Consider the following 19,901-nt stretch of genomic DNA (forward strand, 5'->3'; position numbering starts at 1 on the left):
TTATTTGTTGTAATTTAGATTATTATGGTTCACAGCTTGTGAGACCCCAAAAATCTAAATCTCTGAATATTAGAATAGTGTGAAAAGGTTCAATGTTGTAGCCTCTAAGTACCACACTTTAATCAGCTAATTAATCCAAAACATCTGCAAAGGACTCCTGAGCATTTAAATTGTCTCTAAGTCTATTTCAGTAGAATTAATAATCATGGGGAAGGTTGCTGATCTGACAGTTGTGCAGAAAGCCATCACTGACACCCTCCTCAATGAGAGAAAGCCTGAAAAGGTAATTGCAAAAGACACTGGATGCTCTTAAAGTGCTGAGTCAATAAAAAGGTGAGTGGAAGGGAAAAGTGTGGAAGAAAAAGGTAAAACAACCAGCAGGGATGACTGCAGCCTGAAGAGGATCGTCAGGAAAAGGACATTTAAAAATGTTGGGGAGCTTCACAAGGAGTGGACCGAGGCTGGAGGTAGTGCTTCCAGAGCCACCACACACAGACAGATCCTGGACATGGACTTCAAATGTCTTATTACTCTTGTAAAGCCATTCCTGAACAAAACACAACTTTAGAAACATCTTACCTGGGCTAAAGAAAAAATGAACTGGTCTGCTGAGCAGTGGTCCAAAGGAATGGAAAGGCAACAATCCAAGTTTCCACAGTCTGTGTTGATTTGGGAGCCATGTCATCTGCCGGTGTGGGTCCACTGTCCTTTATTAAGTCCAGAGTCAATGCAGCCGTCTACCAGGAGATTTTATAGCACTTCATGCTTCCTTCAGTTGAAAAGCTTTTCGGAGATGCTGACTTTATTTTCCAGCTGGACTTCGAACCTGCTCACACTGCCAAAAGAACCAAAACCTGGTTCAGTGAACAAGGGTTACTGTGCTTGATTGGCCAGCAAACTCTCTGGAGAGATGAGACATAAGAGACCGAGCAATGCAGATTTGAAGGCCACTATTGAAGCATCCTGGTCTTCCATTACACCCCAGCATTGAGGCAGTAATTAATGCAAAAGCGGCTCAAACCAAGAACTGAGTTCATATGCATGACTATACTCTTCACATGGTCCACATTTCTGTATTAATTTTTTTAATGATTTCATGTAATATTCCAATTTTTTGAGATTTTGATATTTGGCTTCAAACTATGATCATCAAAATTTTTCATTCATTAATTTTCTATACCACTTTATCCAATTAAGGGTCACGGGGAAGCTGGAGCCTATCCCAGCAATTACCAGGGGAGAGGCAGGGTACACCCTGGACAGGACCAAAAATAGAGACAATCACTCACACTCACTCCTACGGAGAATTCACAGACCAATTAACCTAACATCCATGTCTTTGGAAGGTGGGAGGAAGCCAGAGTACACAGGCATACACAGGGAGAACATGCAAACTCCGCACAAAAGGCAACTGTTTGGGCCTCGCCCCAGCTGAGGTTCGAACCAGTGACCTTTTTGCTGTGAGGCCACAGTGCTTAACCACCACAGCACTGTGCAGCCCAAGGAATGATGGCCAGGGATTACTGTGCTTGATTGGCCAGCAAACTCTCCTGACCTGAACCCCATAGAAAATCTATGGGGCATTGCCAAGAGAAATATGAGACATGTGAGACCAAGCAATGCAGAAGAGTTGAAGGCCGCTTTTGAAGCGGAAAATTCATCAAAATTATAATGAATAAATGCTTAAAATATCTCACTTTGCATGTAATAAGTCTATATAGTATATTAGTTTCTCCTTTTAAGTTGAATTACTGAAATAATTTAAGTTTTGCACAACATTGTATTTTTTTAGTTTCACCTGTATGTATGTAAAAAAAAAAAATATATATATATATATATATATATATATATATATATATATATATATACATACGTATATAACAGCTTAGAAATATGCATGTACTGCTTTGCATGCTTTTGCAAACTGTAGGCATTCTTGCACATTTCGGGTCATGACTGTGTAGCAACATAACAGACAAAATGTATTCTCATCATTAGTTTTATTGTTGCTATCGCAAAGTGGTCTTTATTGATCTGTTTTAATATAATGGAAGCTTAGATGGCATGAGAAGCTCAAACAAAGAGGTCTTTTCTTCTTTTCTCCGTGTAAATGTGGGGATTAGTTAGGGGGGAAAGTTAGGCTCTACAGAGAACAATGAAATCAATAAAACACAGACTCCTCACAGAAAGAGAGGTAACTCTGCATCGACTACAGGCTGCTCACACACTCAATCAGATTAACTAATGAAGCAATTATCGATTGAAAGCAAGCGTGCTGGGCTGGCGCAGGATGAGCCATTAAGTGGCTCTTCCCCTCCCTTGGCCATACCAAAAATGTCAGGGTCACTGTGTTTGCTTCTTGACACAGTTTACTGAAGCCCAGTATGTAGCGCACTAATCACTCGTTTGCCTCATACAAGTGGCTGTGAAGGGACCAACATCCCTTGAGGATGTTGGCAAAATTTGTTTGTCACATTGCTTGGAGAGAAGCCAAATTAACCAAATTAACCATATTTATTGCTCAAGTAGAAGAAAATGAAGGAAAGCAACTGAGATCTGACAACCGTAGGGCTGCACATTGGTAGCATCCTATTTGATCTGTAACCCAAGCTGCACTGTCAGTTCTGGTTACTGCTGTTGTTGAAATCATTCTGACAAAGCTGGATTTAATTCTTTTTATACTTGAAATGCACCTTTAGCAATTAGTGTGGATCTATAACTTGAGCCAGTGGGGAAAGAAAGAAAAAGATTTGCTGTCTGCAGCATCCCTGAATGTCAGAAATGCGTACTTTCTTTGCCGGAGTCCATAGCAACACAAGCTTGTTTGTTTCCCTGCTCATAGCAGGAGCCGTGCCACGAGATGTCTCGCAAGATGTCAAAACAGGAGCGCTCATTCTTTCATCAAATAAAAGACAGCAGGAGCTGGTACAGTTCCTCCACTATGACATGTTATATTGTAATTCATTATTCTGTGTGTAATCTCTCTCCCGAGTCATGGGGACTGACTGAAAATGCTCTCCTGTGAATACAAAATCAACTACAGCTTCGGCTGCATTTATTCCAGAGAAAGGAAGAAAGCATGACATAAAGTTTTAGCACAGGCTTCTCACTGGTTGTTTTTCTTTTTAATATTTAGCCCTTTTGAGACTTCACCTGAAATCCCAATTATGACAGAGTTGTTATTGTTTGGTAATTGAACTCAAAGCTCCAGGCTTGGTCATCAGTCACTCTCATTCACTTTCAACACACTCACACACACAAAAAAGAAGCAAATAGTCCCCTTTTTTTCTCTTGGTGCACTGAGGCAGGAAAAATATTGCTTTGCGGTTAACTTCTAATCAAATTGCATTAGGTTTTCACAGCCTGTGCCCTCACTCCATTTGCACAAACCATCACAGGCCTACATGAATTTCACACCCAGTGTGAGAAATACTTACTTCTTCACCCCAACAGATTTCTCCTCCAGCCCAACACACACTGGGTGCATGCACAAAAACACACACTCTGTGATCAGACAAGCATGATCATGCAGTTACAGCACAGTGGTAAATCATTTCTGTTGCAGCAAGTGTGGTTTTAATGACATTTTACATGCCCTGATGTTATTTTTACCTACTTCTGATATGAACTCTGAGAAATGGTCACTGTTACACCAGTTTTAGAGCTATATCTTTAGAACTCATCTACTATCAGAGCCTGCAGTATGTGTACAGAACTATCCTGAGCACACAAGTTATTACTCTTGTAAAGCCGTATAGCAATGCACAAAGCCAAATAAAGGGAGGTAGTTAAGTAAAAGCTCTATCGGTGTTATTAATTCTAATTATTAGATAGCCATTATGCATTTCCTGGTGCTGCTCTTGAATGTTCTGTGAATTAATTGAAAAGGAAGGAAATTTGAGCAAGTACTTTAATTATTAATCATGACTTAATTATTAATGTGGACATTTCTTCTTTATAATAATTAACTACCCTATGGCTGCTTTACCATCAGCCTTATGTTCCCTCTGCCTGTAGGGCACAAAGCAATATGATGTTTTCCTGGTGGGGGTGGACTGGAAATACAGTTCAGCATGAGTGTTTGCATGTGCAAGAGTGTGAGAGGGCAAGTTAGATGTGATAAAGTAAGAAAGTAAAAACTACAAAAATACTAGGCTAGATTATAAAGTTAAGGTCCTGGTTCTTTAAATTACTTTTTTTTTTCTCTTTTAAAAACTTATCTTTTTACATTGGTTTTTAACTCCAGAGAGCATGATCATTAGGCTAGGCTTTTTACTTTCTTTTCTCTTTTATTGTTTGTTTTGTTGTTGTTTTTATGTTTTATGTATTGTTATTTTACCTGTGTAGCTCTTTGGGTACCTGTTGGTATGTGAAAGTGATATCTAAATAAAGATTGATTTGATTTTAATTAATTTCAAATAAATGCAAAGGTTCCTAAATTGCTTTGTTACATGGTAAAAATAAAACTTATAAATCAATGATCACTTTTGATCATATTTACTTTAAACAGCTCAGCTCAGTGATAAAGAACAAGACTTTGGTGCAGTTAACTTGGTGGTTTAACACTTCCACCTAAGAACACCAGTCCTCACCAAGAGTTACTATATCAGTATTTCCACTAACAGTACACCCCCCTTTCTGAGTAAAGATTAACCTATAAGGAGATGAATGCTTAAACGATAAAATCATATTGGACCTCAGCAAACACCATTTCATTTTACATGACATATTTACATGACATATTACTTGTTAACATGCTTTAAACAAAATAATCAATAGCGTTTTCTCTCTCTAAAGATATTAGCCAAGAATGTTATTTCTAACCTTTTGGCCCTTTAGAACACAGAACTGTCAGGGCTGCAAATCCACCAATCTTTATTTATTTAGCACTTTTCATAGATTGTGCAGCTTAAAGTGCTTCACAAAAATAAAAATAAAACAGGTTGTCATGTCAGCACCAACCCATTCACTGACACAGTAAGGAAGGGCTATCAAATAACATGTATCAACGGGTTTGTTGATAAATGTTATTTGATAACATTCCATGTTGCACTCTCTTTTCTTTTTTTATGCATATGCATGAGCTTGGGGGTAGACTGCACCACTGCCATAACCTTTACCTGTGTGTGAGGATTATTCTGCCATGTTAGTCATTCAGTTTTCCAGTCTATGAACAAAGTCTTCGAGGTGCCTTGGTGGTACTCTGACTCTGATCGGAAGATGTCTCTCCAGCAGTGGAGAGTGCTGTTCAGAGTAATTCTGTGTATTTTCTATGGCAGGGGGGACGCTGTCAGAATCTGGCTGCACCAAGCTGGTAGGTGGGTTAGGTCAATTAGGTGTTGATAAGAGATTTATGTTCCTTTACACGGTGCCACTAGGTGTGTTGACAATATACGACCTTGGTGTCCCCCATTAAGGAAACCACTGTGCCCCTCTCAATCTTGTCCTTTACCTACATGTCACCTGGTTGCAGCTGTGGCATGTTATGGGCTCTTTGTCTAATGTTGTAGTTTTCTGTCTGTTTTTGTTTGTACTTTTATTCAGTCACTCTCATTTTTCCATAAGAAGTTCTACTGGACTGTGTCTGTTTGCCAGCAGAGACCCACTATAGGGTACGAGGGCAAGGTAAGGATCGCCGCCCTTCTATAGAAGCCCTTTGATCGTCCTTACTGCTCGCTCTGCTTCCCTGCTGCTCTGTGGAAAATGGGGGCTAGATGTCACATGACGAAAACACCACTCATCCTGAAGGGTTCAGATGCGAAATGGAGTCTATTTTCTGACCGAACTAATTCTGGGATACCGTGGCAAGCGTTCAATCAAAGCATTAGATGTTAGTTTAGCAAGTGTCTTGAGAAATAGTTTACAATGACCAAAAACTGAAAATGTCTGGTTTTCAGTTTGGAACAGTTTGGACAGTAGACCATGGTTGTGGAAGTAGTTTGCAGAATTCCCTGAAATTTGTTCTTCCGCTACTGCAAGTGTCAAAGTTCTCGACTAGCTTTGTCAGCTCTTTTTTGAGACCAGGGGCCTCATTTATAAAACTGTGCATAGCAACACAAACTACAGGTGGCATCTGCAGAGCAAAAAGGAAATGCTGCGCACTTCAACTTTCAGATTATAAAAGCATGTACGTCCTATGACTGTTTCCGTTTATAAATCAGAATCAACTCTAAAGCAGGCGTACGTGAGGGAACGCCTTCCCATGCCCACAGGGTGGCTATAAAAGGTCTAGTAAGTGCCTGTAATACATATTCATCACATCATTTCCATGGTGTCTCAGGGAGGAAAGATAGGGAAGAAGTGGAATTTTTTGGGGTGCGAGACAGATCCTGATGGACCACCTTGACAAACGTAAAAATGTTTACTTGGTGGGCACGGCGTGGGCATTACTTGTGTCAGAAAGGCAGAATAGTGGCAGCAGGTGGCAGATGCTGTTATCGCAGTGTCAGAAGGCAAGACACGGCAGAGGCATCAGAATTTGTGACTGGATATGTCAGTCAGAGTATCCGTCTGTTATGCAGGAACCTGCAGTTCGCATCCCGCTGGGGTAAATGTTGCTTGCTAAATGAAGAGCCTACTGATGTCAGTAATTTAGTCATTTGTTTTTAATGTATGAAATAAATAAGTACAGATACATCTGAGATTGATTACAGTTTATTTAGTGTTGTATAATATTTCTTTATTGTTCCTGGGTGTTCTATGTGGGTCGGCAGTGCTGCAGCAAAAGGGTGAGACTAGAGACTCCATGCAGCACCGCGGCAACCACGTCCTCAGAGGAAGTCCTGCAGAGGGACACGATCATCGCTATTAACAATGTGGCCAGGGAGTTTCAGGAAATGGAGACTGTCTTGATGGAAATTGGGGCAACAATTACAAAAGGATTGTGTAAGAATAAATAAATAAACAAAGGAAATCCACCTCTTCTGTGTTTCATAAGTGTTGCCTCACTTCTAGACGCTCCAGTCAGTGTCCCACTCTGCTGGATCTCAGAATAAATGATGAAGCTTACTTTCCGCATTTTCTTTTACTGACTGGTAAATGTTGGCAGCAAACTCTCCACCTCATCATTTCCTTGATTTTATTCTGTGCTGTTGGTGTTGCAGTTTCCCATTTTCCCAGATTTTGTGCATACGCCTGGGTCAGAGTTGCCGTGAAGGTAGGAACGTTTTCCCTAAAGTTGACTATATTTGGCGTACACCGGTTTTTGTACCTACGCCAGCTTTATAAATGAGGCCCTAGGCCACCAAATGGACTGTTTAGCCCTCTTTCTGGGTAATTCCCAGATGGCCCTGATAAAGATTACTATTCTGCAGCCATAAAGTGGCAGACCATTTTTGAACTGTGATCTCACCAGTGAATGATAACTATGGCTGGTAAGCTCTGAATGGAGAATTTGCCAGGTCAGCCTTCAGTGCAGAGCAGCTTCAGCTGATGGACTATGGCATCTCTGTCCTAATGCATCTGTATTTCTTTAGTCACTTTTCAGTAGCTGCCTGGCTTGTTACATGAGTTCACACATAGTTTGATTTCTTCCTCTAGGAGCCCTTTTGCTGTGTTGTTGACAGGGTCTCTGGAGAGTAAACCTGCAGTGGTGATGTCTTTGCCTGCTACATGTGTAATTGCATAGGAAAACGTGAGCCACATGTGAAGACACTGTATATGAAGTGGAGGTTCATCAAGGTCCTTTGAACCCAGCAGTGGAATCAGAGGTTTGTGATTAGTTTCAATCTGAAAACTTTTCAAAAATAGGGAACTCTCTCACAGGCCCATGTTATTGCCAGGGCCTCTTTTTCAATCTGGACATATCGCTGTTCAGTTTCACAGTGCTCTTGAAGCATATGCCACCAGTTTCCAGTCTGCTCTGTTCTGTTGCTCCCATTCCAAAAGAGGAGGAGTCTGCTGAGACTAGTGTTTCAGCATTTGGGTCAAGACCTAGTGGTGTTGTCAAGTCTGCTTTGATGCCTTGTTGAAGGCTTGGTACTGTTGTGGTACCCAGGTTAACGCATTTGAGTTCCTCAGAAGATTTCAGAGAGAACAGGTTTTGCCAGCCAGATGAGGAAGAAATTTCCTCAAGTAATTATTCATTCCCAGAAAACATCTCACTACACTAGAATTACTGTGCACAGACATGGCTTTTGCAACACTCACTTTATTGGAGTCTGCGCTGACCCTAGATGCTTCAATCACTCACCCCAGAAACTTTATCCCAGAAGCACCTCGCACTTCAAAGCTCTTCACTAAATATATGCACAGTCTGTTTTTGAGTACACATCCAGAGCGTGGCAGGTTTAGTAGTTCAGATAAGGCCAGACAGGATATCAGACACGGGAGCAGTGTAAAACCTTCCTTAAATTTCAAAATAAAAGTCCCAGTTTAGATTTCCGCTCGCTGAACTATGTAAACACTATGTCATTAATCGGTCAGGGGGTCTCAATGTTTTTTTCTTTCATCATGGATGACAAGGTCTTTATCCTGGAAGTGGAGAACCACAAGATTTTCCCAATTCTCCTGTGATTTCATGAACTAGCGGATCCAGCTATCCAGACTGCACTCATGGGTGTTCTGTATCTGACATGCTCCCGGTATGAATTGTTAATCTACTGTCTACTGTGTTCTGTCTGTGTTGCTTCCCAGATGAGCACATCATTCATCTGGCATAGAACAACCTCCTGTAATGCCATGGCAGCTATCCCACTTAGCAGTGGTGTGAGAAGTCCAGCCAGCACATAAACCTCTTCTTTTGTTGTCTTGTTGTTACTGATAGTGCCAGCAAACTTCCATTTATCTTTATAGGTGTCCCTCCTGATCCACACAGAACCTTTGTTGCACTCATCAGTTTGTTGAACTGGCTTTGGACATACAGTGTAACTGGGATTGGAGTAACATTATAATGACGACCATTACGTCTGCCATCCATTGACTTTCTACTGCATTATCTGACACAGAGCCTAAAGTCCCATTTTAGCTTGATTCCGAAGACGGATATGCAGATGGACGGACATTTTCATCTGTCTACTGCATTGTTTACATGCGTAATTTAGTCCATTTTGGGAGACCTTACATATCCACTGCTTGATGCCGCAAACAGAGCAATGCCACCAAAAACAGCAGGGAGCAGTGTCGAGCAAAATAGCTGACATTCAACCAGTGAAAATAACAAACCAGAGAAGAAGAAGATGAACAGGAAGAAGAAGGAGCAGAGGACGAAGAAGAAGACAACAAGGGCAACAATTGTAGAGATGGCGGGGTTGTCAGCGGGAGCTTTTGAAGAAAGGTTGTGTGGCTGTGTGAGAGTGTCTGGCAGCTTTGGTGCATTACTCTCAACCACCGGCATCTGAAACTGATGTCAGAATGCAGAAGTGAACTCTGAACTCAGTACTGCCCACTAGTGGATGAATTGACTTAACAACCATGGCAACGTAAAAGACACATGGAAGTATGAGGGTAGCGATATATGACAACATTTGAAACAGACATACCTGATATGTAAGGGAGTTTAAATGGGCCTTTAGAATGCAATGTCCTTTTGTGGCAGTGAAACCGGGAACTAGCTCATGCTGCAGCCTCCTTTTAGGGCTAGGATATACTTCATGTGTACACAAATGTGCACATCAACGTTCTGTACTGTTAGGGGCATTTCCGTACACAACAGTTTACCAATCTGTTGCAAACTGTTAAGGCACGAGTATTTGTCACTGTGCAACATGCAGGAAAAATCACAAAGATGCCAGTAGTTGCAGACAGGGTCTGAGAGGCACTCTTCAAAACTATCCATGCCTTTGTTTGCATGGACGTCTTTCGTTTTCAAGTTAGTATTGCAACTTGCACACGCAATACGTTACCTCATGTCAAAGCAAGAAGCCTAAAGTTCCTAGCATGACAAATGTACGCTAGGAATGTGTGGCAGCCATGATAAGTACGCTGATGCGTTGCTAACAACAAGTATTACAAAGAGCTTAGCGGTCCACTGTCCTCTGGAGAGGAAAAAAACATCTCCGTGGAAACAGGGCAACACATTGCAGCTTCATCGACGTGTCTATATAGACTTAACTTTTCTAACTTCTGACACATTGATATGCTGGCCAATATGGCAAATATATACATTAAACAGCTCAGCTCGGTGATAGATGAAATTACTTCCCGTGATGTTGACTTAGTGCTTTATTTAACACTTCCCCCATGACATTATGTCCTCACCAAAGGTTTTTACCTCTGTATTCCCACTAAAACTACACACATGTTAACATCACACCAGGACTCAGGGTCTGTACATATACTCTGAAGGGGCTTTAGATCAAATAAAAAGAAAAAATTGGAACGAGACGTGAGACTCAGAAACAGACTGAAAATAATCTATATTTACGTTCTTATGTAATTTAAGCAAAACCAGGCCACCTTTGCCTCAGTTAGCTGACAAATGGAGAGACAGCCCTGCAGCATGTCTCATCAGAACAGACGTTTTTCAGCTTTTGCCATCAAGCTGAAAAGTCACACATATGGCTGAGGTGTATCATTAATTAAGCCCCCACCACCATTACAACAGGTGCGTTAGAACTTTGGATGCAGTTTTAAATCAAGAGGGATTTGTTAAAACAAGGAAACTTTAATAATAGACAATCCAAACAGGTAACGAGAATGTTAATAAAATAGAAAAATATTAAATTAACTAAATTAATTTAATAAATTAATTAAATTAATTAAACTAAATTCAATTACACATTCTCAAACTAAGGATTTATTTTGTCTGTTTACTTCAATGTTTTATGAACAGCCAATTTATATCCACTATCATACTTATCTGTCCATATTGAAAAGAAATTGAATTAATTAGAATTTGGATTGTAAATTTATTTCTTCTAACTTCAGCTTTTTAATTACTCTATTTTGCTCTGAGATTAGGCTATTTTTGTCAATTGTTGGTTGGCTTCATATGATTTAAATTCACTTTTCATTTAACTAACTGATTCAGTCTGAAAACTCAAACTAAACTTGGTGTTAGGTTTTTGCTAAATAATAGCTATTTATACTGTCACGTTGAAAAAGATTCAGGTGTGAGGTGATGCTTGAATCAAGGTTTCTCCTTATGTTTGTGAATTTGTGTGTGTGCTGAGTGAGAATGGGGTAGGAGGGAGGCAATGGGGAGTTTGAGATGAGAGTTAAGGGGTGAGGGGAGGAGGGGTTTTAAGGAAGAGGTGGGGTAGGGGTGCACTTCTGTGTGGGTGGGGGTGGCGGAGGATGGCTCGGCCGGCCAGAGGGAGGAGGATGAGGTGGGGGGTATCGGAGGCGGAGCTGCAGACAGCATCCTCCGCCCTCGCGCTCGTCTGTGAGCCCCTTGCAATTACCTGTTCCAACAGAACTGATGTGGGCGCGGGTTGCCGAGCACATGCCACGTTGGAAGAAGAGCCAAAACTGAACTGCACCGCTTCCACTGCTCCAGGCACGCAAAGACGAATTAATCCACCTATTAGAAAACAACTCAACTGGTGTCTGTTTTTTGTTTTCTTGTTTGTTTTTTTTTTATCAACCCTCTGAATCAAGCAAGATTCAACCGAGGATCTGTGAGACTCGCAAGGATGCACTTGTTGTCCGCCAGCTGCGTGTGCGCGTTCCTCTTCACGGCGCTCCTCCACCCAGGTAAGCTTTTGTCTCGGTAACTGAGCAGCGGTGGTAGCCGCAGGTAGGAAAAGGGGAAAGTCCATGCTGCTGTTTGCAGGTGCCTCTACAACTTCAGTCTGGGTAACCGACCACATTTCCGGAAGAGAAAGGAATGTCGGTGTTTTTAGATATAAGTTTTTCTTTTGGTCTTTCTTACAGTTTTCTGTTAGTTTTTTAATCATATATATATCACAAACTTGGCTATGGTTTCATATGTATGATAACCTAAAATTGTATATATTAAGCTATATTTAATTGCTGGTGTTATAAACCACCTTTTATCTAGTGGTTACTTCCTTTCATATAATAAAAATATATATATAATCTCTCGGCTCATTAAAATGCTCAGTATTCTGTCTGTGGATTAAAACCACTGCTCAAATGATTAAAAAGTGAGTTTTTTTTAATTGTATATAAAGTGCCTATGTGCGTATTGTGCCACTGTGAGGTAGTCATTACTCAATGCTCACATGTGCTCATGCCATGATGTCATTACCATGAGTCATTTAGTCATGTTTTCTGTCATTGTTAACAAGCAGACTGGTGAAGTGAATGATGCCTTTCCTGTAAGATTTATTATGATTATGGGCTGCTCATGCGAGAAATATATTCCTTACAGACTCTGTCTGGTAATTACACACAGGATGTTGGCAACTGAAAAGGGTCGCACAAGTGAACCAGCCCCAAGTTTGAGCAATTAATGTTCAATCTTTGGTTAAAATTTAATTCCTCAACCTTGTATAGTTGATCAGTGATAATTTCCCACACTAGCTGTTTTGTGAAAAGAAAAAAACTAGATGAAAACATGGAGAACAAATATTTTTTGTACATGGTTTTGAAATGCTTTGCATTTTTGAAGGCTCTTATCTCACTTCTGTGAAGTTCTTTGTTGTGTACTTTGTCAGACCAACAGGTAGCAGCGGCATGTGTTCACATCACTCAGTCAGACTACAAGCAAAGCCTTAAGTTTCAGAACACTTCCTGAGATAGGAAAGGGGTGGGGAGGTTGAACCCACACTGTTCCTCTTCGCCTCGTCACACTACAGTGGCGCCTCTTATTGTAAATTAACACCATGTAGCACCTATCAGTCAAGCTCAGGTGGCATGTTTGAGAGGAAACGAAAAGCCCTTTTAAGGTGCTTTTACACTGCTGTGCTGCTGCAGTGCCATGTGCTTAAGTCTACAAGAGAGTAGTCTGAGTTGGTAATGAGGGTGGACTTTATGGTCATCTGTGCGGCTGTGTGTTCAGTGTTCAGTGATGGCCAAAACATGTGTGTTTGCTTACAGAACAGTGAGAAGAAGAGTGCAAAAGGTGAACTCTTGCCATTTTGCTCAGTATGTGCTTAATTTATCCAGTGAGGGAAGTTGTAGAGTTTTGAATTTACAATAAAAACCACATCAATACTTGTAAAAAAGAAGGGAAAAAAAACATGCCAGTGTTCATTTAATTTAAACAGATTAAATTTACAGCAGCTCCCATTTATTTGGCTTTGAAAGATGAGACATGGCTGCAACCACACAGCAGAAAAACGGAGCTAGTCGGTTAGTTGTGGAACAAAAAGTCCAAAAAGATGCATCTGTTAATTTTTTTTTGTTGTTTTTTTTTTTTTTTGTTCACTCCTTTGACTCCACCCTTACCCACCCCCTACCCTCTCCGCCGCCCCTCCCCAGCAGACAGGCTAGCGCTCGGTGTCACAGCTGGTATTACTTGTCAAGCAAGTGGGGCTCTCCCATTTGCTAATGGACTAATCTCTTGTGTTGGAGGTCACCAAATTTCACCTGAGATTCCACTCTCTCATAGATGTGATGTGATGTTAATTCATAGGGGGAAACAAAGAAGCACTCAGGAGTTACCTGTATGGTTTTGCTTGAGTGTTCATTTGTGTCTTTGTGCACGTCCCGTCTCGATTGAAGACTGGTTGTGGTTGTTTCTCTTTGAATCAGATTTCTTTGTGACTTATTGTGTTCCTTCGTGCAAAATTCAGATCCAGCCATGAAGAGTATGGCAGCTCAAGCGAATCATGGCTCTGAATAGAAATCCTGCATCTTTCCTTCATTTTATGCTTATCATTTAAACCTTTAATCTCTTCAAACAGTTGAGTATTGACCAGATTATTTAAAGAGAAAGCCAGCTAGGTGGAAGAAGTGATCAATTAAAGACTGAGGAACTTTAAAAAATAAAAAAAAACAAGTGGTACAGCTTTTCTGGTTATGACGCATTTTTATTTTGACTAACAGCATCTCAAACTAACAAAAGAAACAAACCTATTAATCCATGGTGCCTCTTGCTTATTGAAATAGGAATGCTTAAAATCCTCCCAAATGGGATGTCTACACAAGTTATTATCCTTCTGGATGCTTAACCCAAATTCAGCAGCTCATAATGTCTCTCAAAAGGCTCTTAGTCCTTTGTGTGGAGCAAGAGTGTGAAGTGGAATCTTTTTCTATTATCACACAGTTACTACACTTATGTTCTGGATGAAAAAGATTGAGTATAAAGTGAGAAAAATGCTATTACTCAGACAAGAAGTACAAAGCAAGTGAGATATAAGAAGGAGACAGATGTTCACTAAGAAGAATGAACTTATTTTTGTGCACCTTGTGCTCCTCTGCCCTTGATCAGAATAAGACATGAGTGGAAGTGTGAGCAGAAGGCAGAGCTGCTGCTGATGAAGAGAAAAGGGAGGCTCCTTAAACAGGAGACGCTTGTTCAGGCAGGCGAGGTCGTACTGTAAATTAGAGCAGCATTTGGGTTGAGAGCGCAGTGTCACGTCCCATCAGGGGGTGCAGAATTCCTAACAGCGCCCCTGGCAGCAGTGCTTTATGGCCAGGATGTGAGGATCAAGCTTGAATAACAACGGTCATGGTAACTTTAGTTTTAAATTAAAAGTGACTAAAAATACAGCTGAATAACTTGAGGTTATGGTGAAATTGAACAGATTTTTTAATGAGGCACCAAAGAGCAGGTTTTATTGCACATCTAAAGCTCGTATTAGAGTTGATCGTTAACCTGCTCTACTTCTGAGAGGGGAGAGAAACCTTTGGATACTAGTTTCTAAGAAATCAGGCCGATGCATCAGCCAGTCCCCAGAGAAATGACGCTTATAACGTGCATCCTCGCCATATGGTGTGCTGCCGTGGGACAGCTCATTTATACAGAGCACCTAAAATTAAAGGTAAAGTAATCCATAGTCCGCATGGTAAAAATAAGGGAACATTTTTTTCTGATGTAACATAGTTCTGCAGACAAAAGTGCTGATTTCTTTTGGTCTTTGTCTTTTCTGCAGCCCTTACACAGTGTGTGCAGACACTCACTTCTCTCCACCCCCAGCAGGACACTGAACAGGTGGAGAAGTGTTTGTTTTTTGGAGCTGTGAAGAAGGAGGGGTGTCTCTTTATGATCCCTGTTTGTGTGTACAGTTGTTGAAAGAACAGCCTGTTCCCATCACTCTCGTTAAGCTAAAATATAACTTTAGGTCTCATTATTCACTAGTTGTTCATGTTCTAAAACAGCTGGAGTGTATTTTCAGATTGGTTGTAATATCATCTTTAAACTAAACATCACCTTTATATTAGTTGCTGCAAGATGCCACTGAAGAAATATGAGGCACTGCATGAACATGCTGAGTTTCCTGCATGTCACAGAGAGCAATTCCCTCTCTGTTGGACTCCCCAAGCTGGGAGATGTATGAGTATCTTTGCCTTCAGAAAATGAAAAGACTTGGGTGGCAGAAGTAATCACTCTTAGGCAATGACTCAATGAAGAAAAGGGTCTTTTGTTCGCCTGTGACAGTTTTACTTGCAGAATTATCAGTAAAACAGCAGCAAGTGAATCTTAATTACACTTTGCTGATTGGCTCGCGCCACTTTAAGAGGCAGAGTGTGAGGCATATTCAATTTTTATAATCTAAGGTAAAATTGCCTCTTAAGCATCCCATTTCTGGTGTAATTTGCTGGTCAGGTTGAGAAAGATTACTAGAATTTAGTGCTTTATTGGCTTTTTTATAGATGATTTTTTGCAGCTCACATACTGAGGTGAGATGTACTTCAGCTTTTTGATATTCTACCAACACAGGCCTAACGCCTCGCTTTTTTTTTGGGGCTTCTTTCTCAATCTCTTCCTCATACTCAGGTTTGTTGCCCTGACTTGCAAAGTAGTGGTTTATTTGTTGTCCAAGGGGTGGGACCAGAGTTCTATTGTTTCAGCTTTAAAGAAAGCCTTAACAACAGGAGAGAGATGACTGTGCTATGCAGTGGTGCTTCTTTCTTTATGCAGGAATACGCCCATTGAAATGCATGAAGCTAGCCTTGGTTTTAGTGAAAGACAAACGGGAGTCTGAAATTGGGCAGCCCTTGTTTCAGGGACAAAAAAGTGAGGTTGTGTCTGTCTTTTGTCATTGGTGCATCCCCCAGCTTTCACTGGCCTCCTGCAGACTCCCGCCGACTGTATTGTGAAGCTGGCTCTTTTTAAAATGAATGAGAGTATGATAGCGACTTCTTGCTCCTGCTCCTCTCTTTGTCATTAATATGGAGCAGCACACACCCCTTGGAGTGGGAGCAGAGTAGCTGCTTCTGCCGGTCCCAGCACTTCACATGTGCAACCTGGAGGTGGGGTAGGGAGGGGGCTTCTCCTCCATATGAAAAGCCTGTGGCCACACCCAGTTTTAACAGGGCCTGGATCTTTGTTCAAATTCTCCATTAGAGTCATTGCTCTGTTTTAATGAATTCTCCGAGTGGCCTCCATTAACTGTAATGGTAATGATTTGCTCTCTGAAAGTAGCCAAAGAATACTACAAATTGGCACATGTATATGTGGGAAGCTGCAGGATGTGTGCTAATGCCACCTTTGTTTTTGTAAATTACATTTAATGGACTCCTTTTTCTCATTACAATTTATCTTATAGATAAAACAAGACAACGCAGCACCGCTGCAGACAGCAGAGTGTAACAACAAGCAGTACCAGGTCCTCTTATTGACCCAAAAAAGGGGCTCAGTGTTGAACCTTTTATTTTTGTACCTGTGCTCCCATAAAGTCATTATTTTTGCCCATTTATGATAGTCTCTCTGCAGGACAGGAGGTTTCTATTGAATTTAATTTTTGTTTTTACTATGTCTGAGGTACAACAGAGTCAGGCAAGTTGACACAGCTTTTGTGCAAAAGTTGAAACATTATTTTCAAGCCTCTGGGCAACTAATACAATGACAGGAGTTTTGTCTTTACAGTCATGTCTGAATCACCCTGTTGGCTCTTTGGCAAAAGAAAGAAGTTGCTCCATTCAGTTTGATGGTGTCTTGTCAGTTTTTGATTCATGAAACATTGTGCTCCTCTCTATCATGTCCCGCCCTTGGGACCCAACAGAACGGTTTTGTGTGAGAATTTGACCTCAGTATTCACATTCTTGCCATTTTAAAAGCTGGTTCATTGTGTGGTGCTGATGTCCACCATTCCTTCTTTGCAGGCTGCAGCAGCAGTCTGCATTGCCTGAAGCTATCTCTGATTATACTGCTACGGTTGAACTTGTTGGAGACAGGAGTTCTCATTCAGGGAGAGTCTCTTTTTACTAGGAGGTTGCAAGAGTATGTCTCTGATTGCAATTAAAAACCTGTCCTTCTGGCTGTGGCAAAGTAACAAACACTTTACAGGATAAAACAGTTGGCCTATTTCTAAACATTTAAAAGGAGATAATCTGCAAAGAAAAGCCAAAATGTTGAACCAGCTGGCTACATAAGTCATAATTCTTATCTCCTGTCTCGACTGAAAGCAGGACCTTTTTGCATTCCAGTCTATGAAAAGTTAAGACTTCCTCTCTGGCCTCGGGGCATGTCTTTACTAATGTGAGACGTCTTAGAAACAACGTGATTAAGTATGGGGAAATAATCCTCACAACAGCTTATAGTGACTTGAGACTGTTTCAGTTGCAGGAGCAGCAATGTTTCCTCTCATTCAACCTCAGTTTTTATTCAGAGAAGTCAAGCTGTGGCTTTTTGCATGACAGTTACCCCACAAGCAACGCTTTGGCTGCTGCCTGACTTGTGGATGTGTTAGATATTCCTGATAAAATGCTCTGCACAGCTGTTAAGTATTCAGCTGCACCACTGCCAGACCTTAGAAGCGAGGTGAAGAGATGCTTGTCTGGTAATTGGATTCAATACTTAATTTTTCTAATGGGGAATTTAACGAGGTCAGTAGCCGTTTTGTACCTGGGGGAAATTTCTAAGCATTACACACCCCAAAGGTCCAATTTAAAACAGAATTTTCAACTGATTCCTTTTATTACAAATACATTAATAATAAGTAGATAATTTTTATTACTGTATTTTTAGTGCATCTGGACTGCACATAACAAAACAGTAAGAAAGTTTTTCTAATTACTCACAAGCAGCTTCTTATCTTTGTCCCTGTGGGATAAAACTTTTGTTATTGCTATGCCTAACTAGTCTGGAGATCAAAGATGTTGTCAAATGAACTTTTAAGGGTTTAATTTTTAATAATAACTCAAAATTTTTTCCCTTGGACAAGTAGAAAATGCAAAAGTGATGGGACATAATTTCCTCCTCTATTATAATAGTGACTTGGTTTCAGGGTTAAATGGGCAAAAAAACCAACAGTGAAAACTCCACAAAATAGTGAGATTTGCAGCGGGAAGCAGCTTACATTTTCTACACTTTTAGCAGGGAAATCTCAGGATTACCTGTCTCATTGTGGGGCAACAAAATGAGCGTGCCCGAACACGCTCATTTTGTTTATATAAACAGAGCCAATACAAACGGGCTCTCCAAACCAAGACAACATCACAGTCACAATTTGTTCTTACAGGCGTGTTTGTTCAGAGGAAAATATTACCCAATGGGTTTCAAATAAGTCACTGACTTTGTTCCCTTTCTGCCCAGGGCAGCTTTTCTTCACATATTATGCTTGAATGAATAAATTTTTTATTGAAATGTTTGGTAGTTAATGTGTTTTCATATCTCAAGCCATTACATGTGCCAGTTTGCATTTATATTATATTAACAACAGCTCAAGACAGTGGCAGCCTGCAAGAACTTATTTTTTAATGTTATTTTGTGTTTTGTTGCATTTGAAAGCTTGTGCTTCCATTCTTTGCTGCTTTAACATACCATAACAAATATATCATTAATATCACGAATATTTGCATCAGGCAAACTGATGATTTTCCAGTGTGTGGAAAGGGAAGGTGTCCCCAAAGTTGTCAAGACTTGGCCTTCAAGTAACTCATCAAAAAATAGTGAAAAAAATTTTCATTATTATTTTAATTTAATTTTGCAGATTTAAAATATACAATAGATATAAAAGACATGAAAGACAGATGATACAGTGCAGGGAGAGGCAAAAAAAAGCCCAAATAGACTTATAACAAACCTCCAAATAAAACAATGAGGTAAACAGATAAATTGCATCTTTAAAGAAATATGCTTAGTTGGCAACATAAAACTAAACATCCAAAATTGTAGAAAAAAACGCAATGTTAGAATAAAGACATACATATAAAATATTATAAATCAGCAAGTAAATGGTCTTTCAAACATTTCTTTAACCTTTCAACATTATGACACTTGTTAGCTAAATGATATTATTCCAATATTCAACCCCTTTGTAAGATACATATATGGTCTGTAATGGTGAAGAAACACCGAGAAGTCTTGTTGTTTTGCTTTTCCAAGTTTCCAAGTTTTTATACAATGCAATTGGTAAACAATTGTTGATACAAAAGGAAAACAACATTGACAGTTTGCTTTTACAAATTTTGCGTTGTTTTCATTAGAGGACCACATCTTTGGTGACAATCAGTTCATTATTTCAGAAAATCTAGGCTTTGCTTTTTTTTTTTAAGACTTTTCTCAGTCTGTTCTGAGCTTTGTAAACAGTGTGTTGACTCAGTTTGCTTGAAGCGGGAAAGCCTGTGCAGAAAATTCCCATGGAAGCTTTCACCTTTGAGCTCTTCAAGGCACATTGCAGGTATTTTTGAACCTCTTTCAGGGGCTGAAAAGAAGTGCTGGTACATTTTTACTTATTGTCTTTTTTTTCTTTTTTTTTTGAGAAGGGAATGAATCTTTACTGCTGCTAGAAAATCTCACTATCAGACATATCTGCAGGGCTTTTTCCGCTCATGTTTGGGATGCACTGTACAGGAAAAAATGCAATAGCAGGGTGGATGGTTAAAAGCACTTACCTTGATGCATAGATTTTCTTCATGTCATGATGGAAGAAGAAAATGTAATAGCC

At 40.2% G+C, this 19,901-nt stretch overlaps 1 protein-coding gene across 2 annotated transcripts in view; it reads left to right on the forward strand.

Moving 5' to 3' along the window:
- The first annotated feature begins 11,338 nt into the window (after positions 1 to 11,338).
- LOC121645593 (CD166 antigen homolog A-like) overlaps positions 11,339 to 19,901 on the forward strand; it is a 42,154-nt gene continuing 33,591 nt past the window's right edge. The window contains exon 1 of one of the 2 annotated variants that reach the window (XM_041994111.1): positions 11,339 to 11,634. In XM_041994111.1, the coding sequence (XP_041850045.1) occupies positions 11,574 to 11,634 (61 nt within the window). In that variant the 5' untranslated portion in view covers positions 11,339 to 11,573. The remainder of the gene's footprint in view (positions 11,635 to 19,901) is intronic. The other variant, XM_041994110.1, reaches the window with a different exon arrangement.

Source organism: Melanotaenia boesemani, chromosome 9 (genome assembly GCF_017639745.1).
Source record: "Melanotaenia boesemani isolate fMelBoe1 chromosome 9, fMelBoe1.pri, whole genome shotgun sequence".
NCBI classification, from domain to species: domain Eukaryota; kingdom Metazoa; phylum Chordata; class Actinopteri; order Atheriniformes; family Melanotaeniidae; genus Melanotaenia; species Melanotaenia boesemani.